At 47.0% G+C, this 20,553-nt stretch overlaps 1 protein-coding gene across 6 annotated transcripts in view; it reads right to left on the reverse strand.

Moving 5' to 3' along the window:
• Window positions 1-2,587: 2,587 nt before the first annotated feature.
• Window positions 2,588-20,553, reverse strand: part of LOC106590416 (ras-responsive element-binding protein 1) — an 81,254-nt gene continuing 63,288 nt past the window's right edge. For 5 of the 6 annotated variants that reach the window (XM_014181417.2, XM_014181423.2, XM_014181420.2 and 2 more), the window contains 7 exons: window positions 16,955-17,099; window positions 16,702-16,844; window positions 8,989-9,178; window positions 5,538-8,259; window positions 5,015-5,200; window positions 3,652-4,458; window positions 2,588-3,542 (listed from right to left, as the gene is read on the reverse strand). In XM_014181417.2, the coding sequence (XP_014036892.1) occupies window positions 2,872-3,542; window positions 3,652-4,458; window positions 5,015-5,200; window positions 5,538-8,259; window positions 8,989-9,178; window positions 16,702-16,844; window positions 16,955-17,099 (4,864 nt within the window). In that variant the 3' untranslated portion in view covers window positions 2,588-2,871. The remainder of the gene's footprint in view (window positions 3,543-3,651; window positions 4,459-5,014; window positions 5,201-5,537; window positions 8,260-8,988; window positions 9,179-16,701; window positions 16,845-16,954; window positions 17,100-20,553) is intronic. The other variant, XM_014181419.2, reaches the window with a different exon arrangement.

Genomic DNA, 20,553 nt, shown 5'->3' on the forward strand with positions numbered 1-20,553 from the left:
ATTTCCTCTTCAAAACGAGAGAGGATAATATGGTCAAGGGTGACAGAAATTTGAAGTGAGGGATAAAAATGAAGAATGAAAAGGAGACAAACAAAAAGGAAAAACACCTTGTTTATGGGTTGATGAAAATAGTCTGGACTACGCTTTCAACCACGGGGATTTGAGCACAAGTTCATTTTCTCTGTTCTCCTGATTTGAGTTCACAATCAAGTGCTAAATGTAGTGATTGACAGTTAAGCATTACAAATAAAATCATGACTTGGAAGAACTTCTTGCAACTCAGGAAAATGAAGTGTTGAATATGCATTTTATAAAGACCCTGAGAGCGAGAGAAAAAAGAAATTATCCTTAATTGAACAAAAAGTTTACATGCAAAACTAGCCTAAAACTCACCCATTATACACAATTAATTTCACAGTTTTATACATATTTATATATCTGAGAAAAAATATATATTTTCTTAGCCAAACTAAAAAAAAAAAACGTTTTTTTTTTTTAATAATAGATCCACACAGTCTATAAAACACGTACAATGGTGTACATAAAGCTTTAGAATCAATAGTGATTATTGCTAATAGAAGTTCCAGGCCGATGCTGGGCGACCATTTTGTGGATTTGAATCCGTTATTCTCTGCAGCATCAATGTGGTAATCATAAATGGCTTCTCCTCAAGTCACATCTCTTCACCCCTCACTGGGTTTCCAAATAAATAGAATAAAAACAGTCCATGTGCATTCTTATGGGACTCATAATCACACACCCACACAGGGACAAATGAGAGAAGTGGAGTCCCTTGACAGTGTTTTTGAGGACAGGATTGCATTTTGCATTCTAGTCTGCCAATACTTTCCCAGTGCCTGAGAGCAGGGTTGGGATGGGGAAGATACCGGGGTACGGCCACTAAAGGGCAGTCTTCTGCATGGAGTAGCAGCTTCGCCACCTGTTAACACCCCCCACTTAATACTCTGTGTTACGTTCAAGTTCTAAACACAGCTCAGAAATTCACTTCGGTTCATTCTCTCTCTGATTGCTTAGCCGTTTATTGTCGTAGTAGTAGTAGGTTTGTTTGTATGTTGTTAGTGCCAGATGGGCAGTTGTCCGGCGGCGGCTGACTAGTCCAGTGCTCTCTGCTCTGTGGCTGTCTGTCAGCCTCCAGCCAGCCGATGCTGCCTGCGTCTTACAGTTCATATGTGCGCCATGAGGTTTCATATGTTTGCTTTATATAAAATGAGAAGAAAAAAAGGAAATACATTTCTACAAAATTCAGCCCTGCAAGGTGGCATGATTGACATTTGAGTCCCACCTCAGAAATATACTCTTGGGCCAAGGGGGCGGTGGAAGGGGGGCGAGGTGGGTGATAAAAGGGGGGAGATGAGGTGGGTGATAAAAGGGGGGAGATGAGGTGGGTGAGGTGGGTGGTGGAAAGGGGGGGTGAGGTGGGTGGTGGAAAGGGGAGTAAGGTGGGTGGTGGAAGGGGGGTGAGGTGGGTGGTGGAAGGGGGGGTGAGGTGGGTGGTGGAAGGGAGGGAGGGTGAGGTGGGTGGTGGAAGGGGGGTGAGGTGGGTGGTGGAAGGGGGGGGTGAGGCGGGTGGTGGAAGGGGGGTGAGGCGGGTGGTGGAAGGGGGGGGTGAGGTGGGTGGTGGAAAGGGGGGGGGGTGAGGGGGGGGTGGAAAGGGGGGGGTGATGTGGGTGGTGGAAGTAGCCAAATCTGAGTAGTGTTCTACCTAGAGCACCAGGTGAGTTCTGCATATAAAATAACCCAGCAGAACCACAGGCTTTAAGAACACAGTGACAGTCGTTATGGAAGACGTCTAAATTAGCAGCAACAAAATGAGTTGCCACTAGGGAAGAGGGGAAAGTGGACACAAGCTAGACACACTGGTGGTAGTACAGACAACATGGGACCTCCAAGAGAGGTTGCTAGGAACGCTAGAGGGTGACGGTGAGAGATGGGGGAGATACACATATCAAGCCCTTTTGTTCAGGAAAAGCTCAATTTCCGCAAAAACCTTATATCCCCCCACCGACTCCTGAACGAATAACACACACAATACTCCAAATGCAACATGGTCATCGCACATGGAATTAAATGAGAATGATTCTGAAAAAAACACACGGTTCAGGCAAATATTGCCCATATTATCTCTGAAAAGATAAAGAGAGCCTATGGGAAGAGGGCATGTTAAAAACCAAAGACAAAAGCAGAGTTCTCAGATGTGGCAGGCTATCCATTGTCAAGTCTGTTTTCTTTGAGTCACCTGTCCCCTCACACCAAATCACGTCACAGTTCATTCATGTATTCTGCAAACAAAAAGCGAGACTGTAGACGTTGGTAATCAGGGATAAGGGACCGAGTGAGAAAGGGAGAGGGAGTAAATCAAGACGAAGGAGAGAGAACAACGCCAGTCTTTTTTCAGGACACCTTTATGACAGCCTGACAGCTGTCTGCTCTAGCGGTGTTTCCAGTTACATGAGTGACTATCTCCACTGACTCAGTCTCTGCATTGTTTTTAAGGTACGACTGTGGTTTAAATACACATTAACGGTTATTATTCGTCTGTCACACACTTGATCATGTCATAAATCGGTCATGGTAAATGAGATTTCATTTATTGCTTATTCAAAGGTCATCTCTATATAGACTCCAAAAACAATTATGTAATCATCATAAAAAGCTATACAAATTAGATCCTCCGTAGATAAAGATATAGCAAAAAAAATAAAAAATAGAAGTAGTAAGGCACTTAGAAACAAGGTGTTTCTTCTTGATTTCATCGACTTGCATTATTGGGGGGGGGGGTACTTCTATCTTATGGCACTGTGGCACATACAGCGGTCCACTGCGTAAAGAGAACCAGAGACTGGGGCTCCCTCACTCCACGCCCACCAAGGGAGCCTCGCCGGCAGGTAGGATGAACTCCCGGGAAGGCTTGGTGTGGATCTCCAGTAGGCCTTGGATGAAGCCTTCCGATGGGCCCTCTGGGTCTTTCTCTGGGGTTACAGCAGAGGGCTGTGGGGTGGGGGACTCTGTGGAGGATTCTTTGGGGGTTTCTGTTGCTGGTTCAGTGGCTGTATTACTAGCTGTTATTGAGGCTGATTCTACAGCAGCTAGTTCTACAGCTATTTCAGAGACGCTGTCCGAGGCTTGTTCTACAGATGGGCCCAGAACAGGTTCCGAGACTGGTTCCGAGGCTGGCTTAATGAGCAGCTCAGCCACGGCCTCCGTAGCTGACTCGGACTGGGCTGGTTCAGTGGTGGACAGGGACTGGTCCGGGGATGTGGAGCCTGGTAGAGGGGCCTCTTTCTCAGCTCCCTCCTCCCCGGCCACTCCGGTGCCCTCACTCTCGTTCTCTGAAGGAGGACAGGTGCTGGTTGGGGTGCACTCTCCCTCCTCACTAGCCGAGTCTCCGGCCGGGGCCTCTGCCCCGTTGGCATCAGCTACATCGCTGCCCCGCGGCTTCAGGTGGATCCGCTGGTGCCTCACCAGGCTGTGCTTCAGGGTGAAGGTGCGCTCACATGTCTGGCACTTGTAGGGCCTCTCGCCTTAATAAAAAATTAACAGGTAGATCAATATTCACACATACACCAGAGCAGGGCCAGGTATAAATATCTTTAAAGAAAGTAAAGCTACAACAATAGAATCAACTAGTACCTGTGTGCGAGCGCATGTGTCTCGTCAGATCCTGCAGTGACCAGAAGCGTTTGCTGCACACGTTACAGATCTTCTTCCTCTTGTCTGCTTTGCTTCCCGACCCTCTTCCCACCTCTCCTTCTCCGTTCTTTAGTTCTGCCAAGCCCCCCTCCTCATCGCTCCTCTCCTCCTTCTCTTTCTCCTCCTCCGAGCCGCTGTCCATCACACTTCCCGCTCCCTCGCTTTCCGGAGCTTCCTTCTCTCCCTCCTCCTCTTCCTCCTGATCCTCCTCCTCGGTGATGGCTGTAGTAGCATTGGGGAGCTCCTCTGTGCCTGGCCCGGTCCCCTCCGTTCCACAAGCCTCCTCAGGGGGTGCACTCTCACACAGGTGTGCCTTCTCATGGCGAGCCAGGGTGGCGGCGTAGCGGAAGTTCTTCTTGCAGTTCTTGCAGGTGTACTTGGAGGACTCTTGGTCCTGCTGCTGGACGTCCATCACCCTCTCCGGCTCGGCCACCACCACCCTTTCTCCGCCCAGGGAGGTCTGAGGCTGCTCGCCATCCGACGAGAACTTGAAGTCGATGAGCTTGCTGGCGAAGTTGAGGTCCAAGCTCTTGTTGCTCTGTGAATCATTGTCTTCATAGTCTTCATTTTCATAATTGTTGTTGGTTTTGTTGTTGCTAGGTTGCGGTTCCATCTCCCCTAGCAGCTGCTCAGCAATGTCTGGTGTTTGGTCTGCGTTTGGCGACTCGTATGCGTCGCCTTTCTGATCTGGGTCCATGCTGCTCAGATCCAAAACCTCTCCTGCAGCCTGCTCATTCTCGGAACTCTCTAGAAAACACACACAAAATGAACCATCAAATTACAAATTGATTATTACAGAATAGCAGTATAGTACAGTCCTACAGTATAGTGCAGTACAATACCGCATAGTACAATACCGTATACTACCCGTACAATACAATACCGTATACTACAATACAGTACAATACCATATATTATAATACCGTATACGACAATACAGTACAATACCGCATATTACAATACCGTATACTACAATACAGTACAATACCATATATTATAATACCATATACTACAATACAGTACAATACCGTATATTACAATACCGTATACTACAATACAGTACAATACCGTATATTACAATACCGTATACTACAATACAGTACAATACCGCATATTACAATACCGTATACTACAATACAGTACAATACCATATATTATAATACCGTATACTACAATACAGTACAATACCGTATATTACAATACCGTATACTACAATACAGTACAATACCGTATATTACAATACCGTATACTACAATACAGTACAATACAATACAGTACCGTATACTACAATACAGTTTCTTACCTGTGCTGTCGTGTGAACCCTCATCGCCATTCTTGGATACTTGGCCGTTGCGGCGCAGAGAGCGGTTGGTCACGCCGTGCTTGCGCAGCAGATGGCGCTCACAGTTGGACTTGGTGGAGAAGAAGGCGTCACATTTGGGACAGGGGAAGGGCTTCTGACCTGTAGCCGACAGCACATTAGAGAAGACTGAACGTCACATAAGAAGTATTAGGGACATGTTGTGAACCCACAGGAAGTTTTAAATATGCAAAATGCACACAGTTAGACCCTTTAGAAAACCTGTCAAATGAATAACTCATTAATGTCTTGGAATTGTACTATCTTGTATAACGTTTTTCTACATTACTGAACAGAATCTTCCAGGTATCATTGCGTTGTTGTGACTTGTCTATTTATGCAGTATTTCAACAACATTACTTATTATGACAGCTGTGTGTTGGGTATTTGGGGAGTTATCCAATCTGTCTCAACCAGCTGTGTGTGTGTGTGTGTGTGCGCGCTTGTGTGTTTCCCTATGGCTCACCAGTGTGTGTGAGCATGTGTCTCTGCAGGGAGCTGGCCCAGGGGAAGACCCGAGGACAGAAGGGACAGGTCATCTTCTGCACTGAGTTGGAGTAGGCATTCTTCTTCCCTCCTTTGGACTGGGGCGGCACAGACTGAGGTGGTGACTCTTTCTCTTCCTTCTCCTCTCCCGGGCTCTGTCTCCCCTCGTCCCGCCTTCCCAGCTCCGCCGCCCCCGTCTGCAGGTAGGTGCTAAACTTGTTAGCGTCGGTGGTGGCAAGCATCTTCTCCACGCTGGCGAACTCGCCGCTGGATTCCAGGTCCAAGCCGCTTCCTGTGTTCTGCTCGAGCATGGACACACAGGCAGGTGCCATAGTCTTGGCCTGGCTCACTGGCTTCTTTCTAGTGCGCTTTCTGGACGAGCCCTCTAGGGGGAGCTCTTCCATCGATGTTTCTGAGCTGTTGTCGCCCCCAGCTGGACGCTCCGGTTCTGTCTGGAGGCCATTGAGGGCGGCAGGAGCCTTATTATCTGGCTCCCTCTTGAGTAGGTCTGGAGCTCCCGAGACGGAGGAGATGATCTGGGCGATGGAAGCCAAAGGGGGAAGCTCTTTCAGAGAGCAGGATGAGGAGGTAGAGGCTGGTTTGGGCAGCAGGGGCTTGAGACGGAGCGCCCGGCCTGTGGTGGTGCCAATGGGGAGCGGGGAGGGGGTCACTGGGGGGAGCTGGTAAGAGCCAGACTGGGGGGTCGTCAGCTTCTCCTCAGTGCTCTTGTCCAGCTGAAGGGCTGAGGAGAGGTGGTCCAGTACGCTGGGGAAGGGCAGCTCCTTTTTGATCTCTCCGCGCTCCACGCTCACCGTGGAAACAGCGGTGGTGTCCATCTTCAGCCTCTTGTTGGGGTTCTTGGGGATGGACAGGTCAATAGGTTCCATGGAGCAGTCATAAGCTGCTGGGCTGACCGTCTCCAGTTTGATCCCAGGAGACCCGGTCAGACTCCCCGCAGTGCTGCTTGTCCTGCTTGCCCCCCGGCTCTTGTTGGAGAAGTCCAAGGGCTGATCCAGGTCACCAGAGGAGGAGTAGATGCTGAGATCCTCCACCTTGACCGGCTGCAGGTTGGCACTGTTGGTGGGCGTGACGCCGTTGAGAGCCAGAGGGCTGCTGGGACTGGCCCTGGAGGTGGTGGCTGTGATGGCGGGGAGAAGGGTGGCGATGTGCTCCTCGATCTCCCGCTCCTGCACCTCGGGGTGCTGCTTGAGCATGTGGTGGATGCAGTTCCTCTTGGCCAGGAAAGCCGCCCCGCACCGCCGGCACTCAAAGGGCTTGCGCTGGCAGCCGTTGTGGGTGCGCAGGTGGATCTGGAGAGCCCGGTAGCTCTTTAGATCCTCACCGCAGAAGCGGCAGGCGGTGTCGCCGGCAGCAACCAGCTCCAAAGGGTCCTGGGTGGTGGTAGACGAGACGTACTTGATGTTCTTCTCAATCTCTTTCCGTGTGTTTTTCATGTGCTTCTTGCGCAGGTGGCGCTCGCAGTTGGCCTTGACGGTGAAAGGGTAGTGGCAGACGCGGCACACATAGGGGCGCTCGCCGCTGTGCGTGCGCAGGTGGCGGATGAGCGTGGCCTTGTCGGGTGCCACGTAGTCACAGATGTTGCACTGGTGCGGTAGTATGCCCAGGTGGAAGCGCATGTGCGCCTGCAGCACCCCGGAAAAGGCAAACACCTGGTCACAGAAACGGCAGGGGTAGGATGCCTTAGCACCCCCGCGGTTGGCCCCTCCTGACCCCTTCTTTCCCCCGCCCGCCTGGCCCTCCTCTTGTTTGATCTGCAGCTCCGTCAAGTCGTTGGGCATGTGGGCGTCGCCCATGCAGTCCGCCTCCATCTGCATCTTCTCCAGGGAGGCCTGGCTGCCTGAGGAAGAGGAGGATGATGATGACGATGAAGACTCTTGGGGCATATTGAGCAGCTGGCTGGGTGGCGGGGGCAGACTCGGGCTGATGCAGCCCAGGGAAGCCTGCTGGGTGCTCTGGAGCGGCGGCGGCGTGGAGGCAGCCAGGCTGGAGCGCGGTGCCACCATAGGCTTTGGCTTCAGCGGGGGCATGGGCTTGCAGCTGGCCGCCTGGCCGGACACTCCCTGGTGTGGGGCCTTGGCCAGTGTCGGCAGGAGGCCCATCTGACCGGGGGCGGCCAAGGCCACCTTCAGTATTTTCTGGATGTCAGCCAGCTCAATCAGGCCAGCCTCGCCACAGACAGGCTTGACAGCAGTGCCACCGTCCGGCTGGAAGAGGAAGCCCGTGGGGAAGGGCTGCAGGGAGAGCAGGCTGAGGGCCTCCCTCTGGGACAGGCCCTGCAGGGACGAAGCAGCCACCAAGCCCAGGCCGCCCAGAAATCCAGAAGCTGTGGAAGCTGCCTCTTGGGGCAGGGTGGAGTCCGGAGGCTCCACCTGGATGACCCGGATACTGTCCAGCTGGGCTTGACGGACCTCATCCTCAGAAGGCTGAGGCTTGACCTGGGAAATGTGCTGCAGACCCAGGGATTCCAGGAAGCTGGCCTGCTGAGGGGGCGGGGTTGTCGGCTTCTCCTGGACCGCAGGGGTCTCTTGGCCGCCCCCTACGGGCGACGGCTGCTGCTGCTGATGAATGGTGGTCTTGTGCAGGTCTAGGGCCGAGTGTAGGGGGAAGGCCTTGTCACAGGCATCGCACACAAAGCGGTGGAACTTGCTGGTGGACCGGCGGAGATTGGTCTCACACCAGACCTGTTGGAGAGACAGACAGACAGATGAGGTTAGAGTGTGGAAGAGCAGACTGAGGCCTTGTGTGCAGTGGTGGAAAAAGTCCCTAATTGTCATACTTGAGTAAAAGTAAAGATACCTTAAAAGAAAATGACTCAAATAAAAATGAAAGTCACCCAGTAAAATACTACTTGAGTAAGAGTCTAAAAGTATTTGGTTTTAAATGTACTTAAGTATAAAAAGTAAAAGTATAAATAATTTCAAATTCCTTTTATTAAGCAAACCAGACGGCACGATTTTCTTTTTTTACGGATAGCTAGGGGCACACTTCAACATTCAGACATAATTTACAAACAAAGCATGTGTGTTTAGTGAGTCTGCCAGTTCAGAGGCAGTAGGGATGACCAGGGATGTTCTCTTGATAAGTGTGTAAATTAGACAATTTTCCTGTCCTGCTAAGCATTCAAAATGTAACGAGTACTTTTGGGTGTCAGGAAAAATGCATGGAGTAAAAAGTACATTATTATGCATGGAGTAAAAGTTGTCAAATATGAATAGTAAACTAGTACTTTAAAGTATTTTTACTTAAGTACTTTACACCACTGCTTGTGTGAGAGATGACCAACATACTAGTAGTATCAGTTTCATAATCATATGAATTAGTAGTATCAGTTTCATAATCATATTAATTAGTCATATCAGTAGCATTGTGAGCATCAGCAACATTATTCTGTCCATAACTTCTCCTCTGACCTGGGCGATGTGGGAAAACTTGCGGCAGGAGAAGTCGATAAAGGCCAGGTCGTTGAAGCCAGAGGGGATGGAGGGGTTGTTCTGGATGAAGGGCCGTCCGCCGGGGTCCGTGGGCATCTTCTTGTGGATGCCGGCGTTGTGCCGCAGCAGGCCGCGGTGGGTCCGAAAGGAGAGGCAGCACAGGTCACACCTAGAGACAAGACACAGAAATATGATGATATATAATACAGGGATTTTTTTTACTATGTTGTAGTGCTGTGTTGTAGTTGGGTGTAAGAAAACACTTAAATCAAATCATGTGTAAATTAAATCATGTGTGTGGATAACTCCCAGCACGTCCTGTGGCAGTGATGGAGCGGACCTCGTTAGGCGCTGAGAGGGACAGCTGCTCAGTGTCTCCTAGGGCCGGCCCTCTTATCGGCCATCCTGTGACGAGGTGCCCGAGGAGATTACACACAGCTTTATCAAGACGTGCGCATGGAGACACACACACATCTAAGGCTGGACCCACTCATCCAGCCCCAGTGGTCTAGTGCTATTGTTTTAGGTGAGGGAGTGCAAAAAATATGTAAATGTGGTCATAATTTCCTCAATCTAAGTTTGTACCGACAGATGTAGCCTATTGGATAGCCATACAGGACTCCACATCCTGTGGCAGGAGAGCTGCCGTCCTATAGGGTTTCACTCCAACCCTAGTTGTAACTAACCTGATTCAGCTTACCAACCAGCTAATTATTACAATGAAAACCTAATAGTAGCTCTCCAGGAACAGGGTTGGGAGATAGGGGTGTCCTGACATGGCCATAATAATATTTGTAATCGTATCTGTAAATTCACAGTTGATACTCGTGATCCGTAAAAAAATGAAATGATTCATTAATATGCCTAAGTAGATGTTGACAAAATGCCTCCCTGCACATTCTCATTGCAAAAAAAGCTGCAGATTAGGAGCAGCGCACGGAGGGGTCTGTCTGTCTGTCTGTCTGCCTGCCTGTCTGTCTGCCTGCCTGCAGCGGGCAGCCAAGTTTGCGGTCACTCAGTCAGATAACGCATCAGCATTTCATCTATTTTCCCTACCCTTGCCACACTTGTTCGAAATATTATGCACATTGATAGCTTAATATTAAACGTCCTAGCCATATGATTTATCATAGTAACAGGCAGCAGCAATCTAAATGATCAGACCAAAAACATGTGAGGAAAACTGATCATGTGAAATGATGAAGCAAGTGGATGGAGTAATACAGCTTCACTCTACCCAATTAGAACAGCAGGCTCAACGGACAGCCTGCCCTTCTCTTTACAGACAGACAAACTAGCCAGTTGAGTCATTTAGACCACGTAGAACCTCACACGACTGACTGATATGAGAAAGACGCGTGTTGGCACCTGAAATTATTTTTTTTCTTCTTCCAATCACAGATAATTACAAAAAATACTCAGATCATAACCGTATCCAGAAAATTGCCCTTTTCCGTTGCGATATTCGTTTTGTCCGACTACTCGGCACAACCCTGTTATAGAATTGAAAAGCCCTGTTATAAAATTGCCAATCACAACATCTGCCTATGCCCACACATTGTCTGAAGGAATGTTTATATTTTTAATACCCTCAAACACCAAGTTAGGCATACCTAAGTTCAAAATAGGCCATCATCACTGTCAATCATGAATGATAATTCAGCTTTTACTGGTGAATGTAAGTCGCTCTGGACAAGCTTGTCTGCTAAATTACTAAAATTTGAAAATAAATTGTGAAATGTGAAACTGCATGCCAATCATTTGATTGATCTCAATCAGTTTCATGGGAATAGCCTACGCATTTCCATCTTCTTGAGTTAGAGCAGATGGTGTTAAACCTATTAACCTTTCTTGTATATTTCTTCAATCAAAGCATATATCCTGCCTAGTGGCTCTGTTGAGTTTTGGCGCATGCACATTTTTTGGGGGCTATTCAGCTTCAGCCAACCATCTTAAAATCTCATCAGAAATGAGGTGTTTTGGTCTAACAGTAACGTCATAGGCATAGTATGCTATTATATTCGGTTCTGTTATGTAAAATACGAATGAATTGTTATGTGATCTTGGAAAACATTGATTCGGCTTTGATCTAACTTTACTAAACAAGCACCATTGTGAGATGTGATATCATCATCATCATCATCACAAATAAAAGATTAACAACAATAAGTGATGAGTAGGATATTAGGCGTAGGCAACAGATCTTAATAAGTATTATAAATGATTGGAGCGCTAAATAAACTTTGATTTGATTAGCTTGAACAAATGGTTACAATATACAGTGCATTCGGAAAGTATTCAGACATCTTACCCTTTTCCAAATTTTGTTACGTCACAGCCTTATTCCAAAATGGATTAAATAAATGTTTTTCCGCATGAATCTACATACAATACCCAATAATAACAAAGCAACATTTTGTGCAAATTTATAAAAGAAGTTTGGAACCACCAAGACTCTTCCTAGAGCTGGCTGCCCGGTCAAACTGAGCAATTGGGGGAGAAGGGCCTTGGTCAGGGAGGTGACCAAGAAACCCGATGGTCACTCTGACAGAGCTCCAGAGTTCCTCTGTGGAGTTGGGAGAACCTTCCAGAAGGACAACCATCTCTGCAGCACTCCACCAATCAGGCCTTTATGGTAGAGTGGCGAGATGGAAGCCACTCAATAAAAATGCACATGACAGCCCGCTTGGAGTTTGCCAAAAGTCACCTAAAATACTCTCAGACCATGAGAAACAAGATTCTCTGGTTGAACTCTTTGGCCTGAATGCCAAGTGTCACGTCTGGAGGAAATCTTGCACCATCCCTACGGTGAAGCATGGTGGTGGCAGCATCATGCAGTGGGGATGTTTTTCAGCGGCAGGGACTGGGAGATCAGTCAGGATTGAGGGAAAGATGAACAGAGCAAAGTACAGAGAGATCCTTGATGAAAACCTGCTCCAGAGCGCTCAGGACCTCAGACTGGGGCAAAGGTTTACCTTCCAACAGGACAACGACCCTAAGCACACAGCCAAGACAACGCAGGAATGGCTTCGGGACAAGTCTCTGAATATCCTTGAGTGGCCCAGCCTGAGTCCGGACTTGAACCTGATCGAACATCTCTGGAGAGACCTGAAAATAGCTGTGCAGCGACGCTCTCCATCCAAATTGGCAGAGCTTGAGAGGATCTACAGAGAAGAATAGGAGAAACTCTCCAAATACATGTTTGACAAGCTTGTAACATCATACCCAAGAAGACTCGAGGCTGTAATCGCTGCCAAAGGTGATTCAACAAAGTACTGAGTAAAGGGTCTGAGAACTTATTTAAATGTGACATTTTATTGTATTTATCAAATTCTAAAAACCTGTTTTTGCTTTGTCATTATGGGATTATTATGTGTAGATTGACGAGGGGGAAAAAACGATTTAATCAATTTTAGAATAAGGCTGTAACGTAACCAAATGTGGAAAAAGTCAAGGGGTCTGAAAACGTTCCGAATGCGCTGTACTCTATTACAGAATAAAAAAAAACAGAGAGGTTAACTATCAATTCATTGAATTTAGTTGCATAGATTAAATGATCAAATCAATTGACTAAGTAGTGAACATAAATAATTACGACGTAGAATTGCAGGAAAGCTTTTGGTGTGATGCATTCATGTATCTAAAACTATAACCTAAAAATGCATTATTACCTCCAACTTGGCCCAATTCACATTTCCAATTTCTCACCCTGACATACCAAGCTAGAAAGGGCCCTGCGTCTCAACCAATAGCCAATATACTCTAAATATCCCAAGCAGGGCTACAGCAATCAGAGAGGGTCAGGCTTTGCGGCGGCCACTCTGGTTTGGATGTCCTTGGCAGAACGGTGTCGCAATAACCAAGTGTTCACATATCGTTCGGGGTTCCACTGCGCAAGAGAGGGTTGGTGAATTTAGATTTTATTTTCAACATTCTGATTGGCCAAAGTTGTCAAGCCTCCAGCGGGCTTTCGTAGTGCACACATGTAGCCTACAGTTCTTCATTATTCTTGCCACTACCAGAGAGAAGACCTATCTCTAGGCTGCTGTAACCTACAGTTCTTCATCATTCTTCCCACTACCAGAGAGAAGACCTACCTCTAGGCTGCTGTAACCTACAGTTCTTCATCATTCTTCCCACTACCAGAGAGAAGACCTACCTCTAGGCTGCTGTAACCTACAGTTCTTCATCATTCTTCCCACTACCAGAGAGAAGACCTACCTCTAGGCTGCTGTAACCTACAGTTCTTCATCATTCTTCCCACTACCAGAGAGAAGACCTACCTCTAGGCTGCTGTAACCTACAGTTCTTCATCATTCTTCCCACTACCAGAGAGAAGACCTACCTCTAGGCTGCTGTAACCTACAGTTCTTCATCATTCTTCCCACTACCAGAGAGAAGACCTACCTCTAGGCTGCTGTAACCTACAGTTCTTCATCATTCTTCCCACTACCAGAGAGAAGACCTACCTCTAGGCTGCTGTAGCCTACAGTTCTTCATCATTCTTCCCACTACCAGAGAGAAGACCTACCTCTAGGCTGCTGTAACCTACAGTTCTTCATCATTCTTCCCACTACCAGAGAGAAGACCTACCTCTAGGCTGCTGTAGCCTACAGTTCTTCATCATTCTTCCCACTACCAGAGAGAAGACCTACCTCTAGGCTGCTGTAACCTACAGTTCTTCATCATTCTTCCCACTACCAGAGAGAAGACCTACCTCTAGGCTGCTGTAACCTACAGTTCTTCATCATTCTTCCCACTACCAGAGAGAAGACCTACCTCTAGGCTGCTGTAACCTACAGTTCTTCATCATTCTTGCCACTACCAGAGAGAAGACCTACCTCTAGGCTGCTGTAGCCTACAGTTCTTCATCATTCTTCCCACTACCAGAGAGAAGACCTACCTCTAGGCTGCTGTAACCTACAGTTCTTCATCATTCTTCCCACTACCAGAGAGAAGACCTACCTCTAGGCTGCTGTAACCTACAGTTCTTCATCATTCTTCCCACTACCAGAGTGAAGACCTACCTCTAGGCTGCTGTAACCTACAGTTCTTCATCATTCTTCCCACTACCAGAGAGAAGACCTACCTCTAGGCTGCTGTAACCTACAGTTCTTCATCATTCTTCCCACTACCAGAGAGAAGACCTACCTCTAGGCTGCTGTAACCTACAGTTCTTCATCATTCTTCCCACTACCAGAGAGAAGACCTACCTCTAGGCTGCTGTAACCTACAGTTCTTCATCATTCTTCCCACTACCAGAGAGAAGACCTACCTCTAGGCTGCTGTAACCTACAGTTCTTCATCATTCTTCCCACTACCAGAGAGAAGACCTACCTCTAGGCTGCTGTAACCTACAGTTCTTCATCATTCTTCCCACTACCAGAGAGAAGACCTACCTCTAGGCTGCTGTAACCTACAGTTCTTCATCATTCTTCCCACTACCAGAGAGAAGACCTACCTCTAGGCTGCTGTAGCCTACAGTTCTTCATCATTCTTGCCACTACCAGAGAGAAGACCTACCTCTAGGCTGCTGTAACCTACAGTTCTTCATCATTCTTCCCACTACCAGAGAGAAGACCTACCTCTAGGCTGCTGTAGCCTACAGTTCTTCATCATTCTTCCCACTACCAGAGAGAAGACCTACCTCTAGGCTGCTGTAGCCTACAGTTCTTCATCATTCTTGCCACTACCAGAGAGAAGACCTACCTCTAGGCTGCTGTAACCTACAGTTCTTCATCATTCTTCCCACTACCAGAGAGAAGACCTACCTCTAGGCTGCTGTAGCCTACAGTTCTTCATCATTCTTCCCACTACCAGAGAGAAGACCTACCTCTAGGCTGCTGTAACCTACAGTTCTTCATCATTCTTCCCACTACCAGAGAGAAGACCTACCTCTAGGCTGCTGTAGCCTACAGTTCTTCATCATTCTTCCCACTACCAGAGAGAAGACCTACCTCTAGGCTGCTGTAACCTACAGTTCTTCATCATTCTTCCCACTACCAGAGAGAAGACCTACCTCTAGGCTGCTGTAGCCTACAGTTCTTCATCATTCTTGCCACTACCAGAGAGAAGACCTACCTCTAGGCTGCTGTAACCTACAGTTCTTCATCATTCTTCCCACTACCAGAGAGAAGACCTACCTCTAGGCTGCTGTAACCTACAGTTCTTCATCATTCTTCCCACTACCAGAGAGAAGACCTACCTCTAGGCTGCTGTAACCTACGTATTTATTTGGTTTGTCATTCTATTGTTTCTCATGGAATTTTTGTGGTAATTAAATATTATTTATTTAGAACGGATCATAATTTATTTTCTGTATATTCTCAAATTGAAAATGGTCCCCCAGCACTACACACCTGCCCAGCCACCCCTCATCCCACACACCCAGCCCCCTCCTCCCTTCCCTGTGGTTTCACACCTCTGTGGGTATGTGGTGGGCACTCTGTGTACACATTCATTGCGTATGCCTGTGCGTGCTTGTGTATGCCTGTGAGAAAGACTGTGTTTTTGGTCTCTCACACAGGTCTGCGAGAGCCGTCTAATCTCACAGAGGTTGGCTCAAGCCCAGAGAATTCTGCTGCAACTACAGGGTGTGCGTTTGTGTTTCAAGTTCAAGTTTTATTAGTCGTATGTACGGGATACACACACTATATACCGTCCAACGAAATGCTTAGTTGCAGGTTCCCCCTCGACAACAATAAGAAATAAAATATTAGAATACAAAGATAAAGTAAATGGCTCAATAGAATAGAATAAAAATGTTAGCATTAGTATAATACAATATAATAGTGTGTTACTGCACGCCGAATGCGTCGTTTCTCAGCTTCTTATCGTGTACACCGAGGTACCCAAGCCAGCCAGTGCAGCCATATCCTATTAACTGTCCCTCTCAACTCTTGTGATTAACTGGGATTAGGGCTAAATTTGCAGCACTTCCTACAATAATCAGATTGCTGCCCAACTCAACTACAGAAAGGCTGCATCTGTCTTCTTTTCAGTTCAGACAAATACATTCCTATGTGAGTTATGCGCGGCTATCCATTCAACCCAAGTTGGGGTTTGAGTTTGGAATTGAGTCGCTATGGTGATCTGGAGATTTTGATTTGTCCATGGAAAACCGTTCCCCTCCCCCCTTCCGTTGTCCAGCCAACCGCATCACAACGCCTCCCCTCTGACTCATTAACCCCCCAACTCCATCCCTCCCGCCCTTTCCGGGGATAGCCTTCCTGCCGACTTTTCCCACTTTTTAGGCCTCAGGGCCTGAAGAGAGGGGGTAAAATTGGCCTTGCAGCACAGTGCTTTGAAGTTAAACTCTGTCAAGTGAAACATTTAGTCTGAAGGTGATTTGATGGGTTTATCCATGATAACAAAGCGTTTAAAACAATTTTAAATGAAAATGTCTTCCCAATGAGGAAGAGGCCACAGAGGTGGCCTTTAGCAGTGTGATGGAGAACCAGGTGTTTAGGACCTGGGTGGAGAGAGGGCAGAGGTCATTCAGCCTGTGACCCTAGCATTGACCCCTGACATTGGGGGGGGGGGCTTTATAACCACTACTGTTACAGGATTTATCACCACACATTCTGTCATTAATTCTAACTGTTGATTTGCTTGATAGTTTGGTGACAATTTATTAAATCTGTGATGTAATGCCACTCTGTGTGCGTGTGTGTGTGTTTTAGGCTCTAGTACCTGAGAGTGGTGTCAGGGTGTGTGTCCATGTGGACTTCCAGGTCGTACTTGCAGCCAAAGGTCTTGAAGCAGATCGGGCACGGCAACACCTCATCATCCCCCCGGCCTGATCCCAGTTCCTCCAACACACTCTCCTCTTGCACCTGGACACACACACACACACACACACACACACACACAGGTAACAATAACAATGACTTAACTGGGAATGTAATGCGGTGGAGTGGACTGTGTGTGTGTATGTGTGCATTACCTTTTTGTTGGGTGGTTCGTCGCCTCGCTCTGTGTCCTCGTCCATGGCTGACCTCCTCTTGGCGGAGGGGCGGCGTCTCTTGGTGGGCGAGGGGGGGCTAATAGGAATGACGCCGGCTGGGTCTTTGTCGTGGATCTTCATGTGTCTGCAGGGAGGAGAGAAGGAGAAAAGACATCAGAACAGAACAAGTAGCCAGGTCCCAGATCTGTTTGTGCTTTAAAGCCAACTCCTATAGTCAGGTCCCATTGGCAAGCTATTTGGCATGACAATTCCATTAGGAGTTGGCAGGAGAGCAGAAAAAGACTGGCACCCAGGCTACAACTATGGTCGTTGAGGAAAGGTTTAGCTGAATATCTCCGTGATCCTGTTCATGACATACACCCCCCACCCACCCCAGGTCTACCCTGCTAGTAGTATTATACCGCTTTCACATAGGATTTATGATATTTTGCCCATATATATATATATATATATGACCCCTTTACAAACAGACCCATTTTTACTACATTCTTGCCTGCATATGCCTTTTATATATGGCCCGTGCGCATGTCGGCATGCTGGGGACGAGTGGCAGTAGTGGTGTGAAGATGTGGGTGGGCGTCTATTTTAATAAATCCATTGAGAATATACACCATCAAAAATAAATCCATGGGCTCCCGACTGGCGCAGCGGTCTCAGTCGCCGCATCACAGTGCTAGAGGCGTCACTACAGATCTGGGTTCGATCCCGGGCTGTGTTGCAGCCGGCCGCGACCGGGAGACCCGTGAGACGGCGCACAATTGGCCCAGCATCATCCGGGTTAGGGGAGGGTTTGGCCTGCTGGGATGTCCTAGTCCCGTCGCGCTCTAGCGACTCCTTGTGGCGTCCGGGCGCATGTACGCTGACTTCAGGTCGCCCGTTGTTGTGTTTCCTCCAACACATTGGTGCGGCGGGCTTCCGGGTTAACTGAGTAGTGTGTCAAGAAGCACTGCGGCTTGGCGGGTCGTGTTTCGGAAGGACGCATGGCTCTCGACCTTTGCCTCTCCCGAGTCCGTACGGGAGTTGAAGCGATGGGACAAAACTGTAACTACCAATTGGATATCACGTTTAGGCAGGTCCTAAGAAACCTAAAACTAATCAAATATTTTGAGTTTAATTTGTTACTGGTCTGTACAGCCTATATGGCTGCGGCATGCACATGAAATCAATAGTTATTATGTTCATTAAACAGACAAGACACACTTACCCTGATCACAGTCAACACACATGTTATAATAGGCTAAGAATATTATGAAATATAACACAATAAAAGACAACTAAATGTTTCCCACACAACTTCATGGCAACGTGTGGAACTGCGGTCATATATATATATTAAAAAAAAGTTGTTTCATCTCTTTCCTACCCTCACTCTGCCTTGTTAGGGAGCAGGTGTAGGGTCTTACATTGAGAGTATCTTCATCATTACACCTATAGAAAATAACAGCAGTCTATATTTTCCAAATGATTTGAGTTCATATTTCACAACCTCCGCAGGCTTTTGGAGTTGCCTATACACCATCGAGTAAAATAATAGGCCTACTCTTCATTTAGGCCACATTATTGAATTTCTAAATGTTTCTGATCAGTGATAGATGTGATATACCACCTCCACTTATTTGGCCAGCCAGAGAATTAACCAAATATGCAGACGGAGATTCAGTGAAACAAAATCCCATTGGTTGATTAAGACAAGTCACAGGCTTTTGATCGGCAGTAGGCCCAGGTTACTAAGCAACTGAACAACAAAATAATCCACTTGTTAAGCCACATAACATGCAGGCAAAATGTTCTGCCCAGTGCTAATAGATGAGCCAACAGGAATCTATGAAAGGCATAACATCACAGTCCAACACAAAACATATCCCTTGAGAAGTTACAACAAATTCTGCCACCAGAATGGTTTGAAAGGTGTATTACAGTAAAGAGCCTAAAAACAAATGCTGGATTGATATACACCACTTATTTAATTCCCAGAACTTCAGATCTACTGAAGAGACAGCTTGGAGGGTTGCCAGATTGGGGAGCTGGGCTCAATAATCTCCGCACGCACGCCAGAGTATGTGAGCGGGGTTGAGCGGTCGGAAATCCCGCTTCTCGCTCACAGAAAAAAAATGCTGTTCCAAATTCCATCCATTCATTAGCATCCCCATTTAAGCAACACTATTTGTGTGACTACCTGAACCTACCATTTGATTTTGAAGTATTGAAACCAAACCATATAATGTTTATGAAAAGTATTTCTTAAAACAACAGAAAAAGGTGACTGTAAGAAGTGCTCATCATTTCAAATAGGCCACATGTCATAATAAAACAGCATATCAACACTGACATGTAGCCTGAGAAGGAACAAAAATGCATTATTTAGGCCATATTACTAGCCTATTATTTCCAGGCTATAGTCTACAAAGAAATAAATTGTGAAGCACTTGGGTGTGCTGCACACTCGGCTGGCAGGAACACTAAACGCTCAGCATTTAAATAACAGTTTGTTGTATTAAATCATTATAGTCTACTAATTGTGCATATAGTCTGACTAAGTTAGAATGAAATAAAAAGTGCCTTTGAATTCACTTTTAGAAACACAAGTTTGGTCAGAGTCTGTGGCTTCAGGCTCATGTGACAGAGTCTGGAGAGCAGGCCAACAGGGGAGAAGACCCTCTCCGCGCTTGCACAGGCACTGCGGATGCTGAACACCCTTCGGGCCACTCATGCCAGGCTGTGTAGGGATGCAGAGTTATTTTTTAAATCTATTAGGTAGGCCTAAAGGTTTTCAGGCAAAATAACCTTATCAAAACAGAAATCTCCTTGAAAGAGGTAATATGTCAGGGCTATTGGGCCAAAATCAGTGATCGCCTATTGTATAGTAAATAGAACCAAAATGAAGGAAACTTAAGAGATCTGATTTTGAGTTTATAAATACTTTGCTACAATGACACACTTAGTTAGCTACCCACCTCGTTCCTTTCTGTTCGCATGTGCACCTAGGACACCATCATGCTTTCGGGATACATGTTTTATCAGTTTCTTTATGAAAATATTCATGAATTCCAAGACAGTAGCTAAAGAAAGGGGCTATAGCAGCACACAAGTAGACTACAAATGCATGCTGGGCCGGGCATGCCCTGAGCTTGTGAAGTTAAGCACTAGTCAAATTGGGCATGCTCCGCTCTTCGCTCTGATCCAGCTCCGCTCACATACTCTGGCCCGTGAGCACACCAAACACACACACTTGGGAGGAGGGCAGGGAAGGCGGTAATAGTCTAAGTTGCTCAAATTATCCAGCAGGCTCAGCAGGCCCATGTAAGGACCTAACTCCGGGCCAGGGAAAAGGGTCGAGGGTACCATGAAGGGCAGTCATCTCCATCCCTGTAATATTATGTCTATCAAATGTGCCTTCTCTAGTAACGTTTACAGGGGTAGTTCAGCTATTTATTTCTCTATTCATGGCATTCAGATATAGTAATACAGTTGGACATAGAGTATGTTTATTAGTCCTGTGGTGGATGATTGGAACACAAAAAGAATTCTGTTGAGACAGAGTCCTCTGGAAGCATTTGTTGTTCCTGCTGCTAATCTCT

This window comes from Salmo salar, chromosome ssa29 (assembly GCF_905237065.1).
Source record: "Salmo salar chromosome ssa29, Ssal_v3.1, whole genome shotgun sequence".
NCBI classification, from domain to species: Eukaryota; Metazoa; Chordata; class Actinopteri; order Salmoniformes; family Salmonidae; genus Salmo; species Salmo salar.